This window comes from Myotis davidii, unplaced genomic scaffold (assembly GCF_000327345.1).
Source record: "Myotis davidii unplaced genomic scaffold, ASM32734v1 scaffold299, whole genome shotgun sequence".
In the NCBI taxonomy this organism is placed as follows: domain Eukaryota; kingdom Metazoa; phylum Chordata; class Mammalia; order Chiroptera; family Vespertilionidae; genus Myotis; species Myotis davidii.
Genome location: NW_006293088.1, coordinates 9,674,557 through 9,677,245, shown reverse-complemented (window position 1 = coordinate 9,677,245; position 2,689 = coordinate 9,674,557). Strand labels below are relative to the sequence as shown.

The 2,689-nt window shown below is 63.2% G+C and overlaps 1 protein-coding gene across 1 annotated transcript in view; it reads right to left on the bottom strand.

Annotated features, from left to right (window-relative positions):
- Positions 1 to 2,689, bottom strand: part of NPHP4 (nephronophthisis 4) — a 59,784-nt gene that overhangs the window by 45,423 nt on the left and 11,672 nt on the right. The window contains exons 5-6 of the mRNA XM_015565952.1: positions 1,332 to 1,504; positions 9 to 73 (exon numbers count right to left, since the gene is read on the bottom strand). Of these exons, the coding sequence (XP_015421438.1) occupies positions 9 to 73; positions 1,332 to 1,504 (238 nt within the window). The remainder of the gene's footprint in view (positions 1 to 8; positions 74 to 1,331; positions 1,505 to 2,689) is intronic.

The following is a 2,689-nucleotide window of genomic DNA, read 5'->3' as shown; positions in this document are numbered from 1 at the left end:
GATCTTACGTTCGATGGGGTCCTGCAGCTGGGGGTGCAGAAGGGCTCTGGGGGTGCCGTGATACAGTCTCAACCTGCAAAACAAGAGCCCAAAACACATCTACATGGCCCTGCAGCTCTAGCCCCCAAACATCAGCTACTCTTTGAAAGGCGGGTGTGTGGGCCCAACACCGTCCACCTCCTGGGCCTTCCCAGTGCCATGCGCCCGCGCCTCTGGGGAAACAGACCCTGGAGAGCACTGCGCCCAGCTCCCAGCTCCCAGCTCCCAGCCCCCAGCCCGCGTGCCCAGCGCCCAGTTCCCAGCTCCCAGCCCGCGCGCCCAGCCCCCAGCCCATGGGCCCAGCGCCCAGCTCCCAGCTCCCAGCCCATGGGCCCAGCTCCCAGCCCATGGGCCCAGCTCCCAGCCCATGGGCCCAGCTCCCAGCCCATGGGCCCAGCTCCCAGCCCATGGGCCCAGCTCCCAGCCCATGGGCCCAGCTCCCAGCCCATGGGCCCAGCTCCCAGCCCATGGGCCCAGCTCCCAGCCCATGGGCCCAGCTCCCAGCCCATGGGCCCAGCTCCCAGCCCATGGGCCCAGCTCCCAGCCCATGGGCCCAGCTCCCAGCCCATGGGCCCAGCTCCCAGCCCATGGGCCCAGCTCCCAGCCCATGGGCCCAGCTCCCAGCCCATGGGCCCAGCTCCCAGCCCATGGGCCCAGCTCCCAGCCCATGGGCCCAGCTCCCAGCCCATGGGCCCAGCTCCCAGCCCATGGGCCCAGCTCCCAGCCTGTGCACCCAGCTCCCAGCCCGTGCGCCCAGCTCTCAGCCTGTGCACCCAGCACCTGCAGTGCAGCCCAAGCTCCTGGGCCCAGGAAGCCGCTCAGGGAAACCCATAGTGATTGAAACACCCCCAGAAAGACAGCAGCTGAGCCCCTCCCATGGTTGTCCATGTAGGATGGCAGCTCTCAGCCAGGAACGGTTCTGTTCCCCAAGGCACAGTCGGTAATGCCTGCAGACATTTTTGTCATTACCACAGGGGACGTGCTCCTGGCACCTGGTGGGTAGAGGCCAGGGACGTACTGGGCATCCTACACTCACAGGACAACCCACAGCAAAGACCTCTCCGGCCCAAAAGGTCAGGGGCCGCGGCTGAGAGAGGGACCCAGGGGGCAATGCAGCTTCGGCTGGGCTGGAATGGTTACAAGCAGAACCACCGGTGCCCCATGTGCACACACACAGCCAACACACGTAGCCGATCTGTGTGGCCAAGCGGGCCACGGTTTCACCAGCACAGGGACGAGGAAAAGCCAAGGACAGGGACCCAAGGACCGGACGTGAGGACGCGAGGAGGTACCGTCTGTCCTGGGAGGCTGTGCGGGGAGACTCCGTTTTGCTGCTGAAGATACGAAGAATCCCAAACCCACACGACAGGCTCTGGAGGGTCCCGTCCCGTCTCCTGCCGTGGGCGACCACTTCCACCACGGCCACAATGCTCGGGTGGCTCAAGGACGTGTGGAAGTACACGGGCTGCAAACAGAAGTCAGAAGCCGGGTGAGGGCCAGACGCCGCCATCTGCAGAGCAGGACCCAGAGGGCGCAGCTGGGCTCCCTGCCCCCCTGGGTAGCGCCACGTAAACCCACACACGGCCCTGCAGCGCCACGTAAACCCACACACGGCCCTGCAGCGCCACGTCCCTTCCCTTCGCTTTTGATCCGGGAATTTTCCATCCAAAAAAATGCCGACACCAGGCTCTGCAGGGAAGAAAGGGGCTGGGGGCCACGCACCACCCGGGGCAGGACCCCAGGGGCACTAAAGACAGGACAGGCCCTGCCGCACGTACGCACCATGGCATGTAACTCGCTGCACAGACTCCAGTCAGCCTGCCCGTGCGCCGAGCCCCCCGTGAGGGAAGGACTCTGAAGCTGCCCTGAACCAATTCTGTCACTAGCACATTTCGAGGTGCTAGATGGCTATCCCAGCACAGGGCCCACTAACACCTTTTATCACAAAAAATCGCGTGGAGAGCATTTTCTTACACGATTGTTTGGGGCCTGAGCCAAGCAGACGATACTCAAATGGCTCTTCGGAGGTTTCCACACGTAACTTTCCCTCCTTCCCGCTCTGACCCCCGGGGTCAGCCCCGTCTCTCCCTCGGGGAATGAGAGCGCCTCTCGCTGCTGCTGCTCCGTCTCGTGAAGCCCATGCAGTTGCTTTTATTTAAAACTAACCGAGTCACAGACCCAGAAGGCGGAGGCGGAGGTGTGTGACCGACAGGGACATGCATCACAGCCTCCGTGTCCCTGAAGCCCGGTGTCCTGCTGGGGTCCTGGCTGAGCACAGAGGCCAGGCCAGGCCAGGCGGGCAGGGCCCAGCAGGGGATTTAAACCCGGACTAATCCTGTAACGAGCCATCACCGCGTGTCGCCCAGGAAGCATTTACTGCAACCATAGACTGTCAGCCGGGATAACGGAGAGACACATTAACACATCAGCTGGAGGTATAAATCGTTATTCTATTTTCTTTTACTGCAAAATGATGAAATAATAGCCACTTACCGCGGACAGGTGGCTGGACCAGGGAGAACTATGTTTCTGTTTCCAAGACGCGGGACCTGGTCTAAAGCCCCAGCGCCAGCCGTGCTGGTCACCGTCCCGCCTGTTACGTGTGCCCTGTGCGCACGGCGTCACGGACACCGCCGCCCACTCCCGTCAG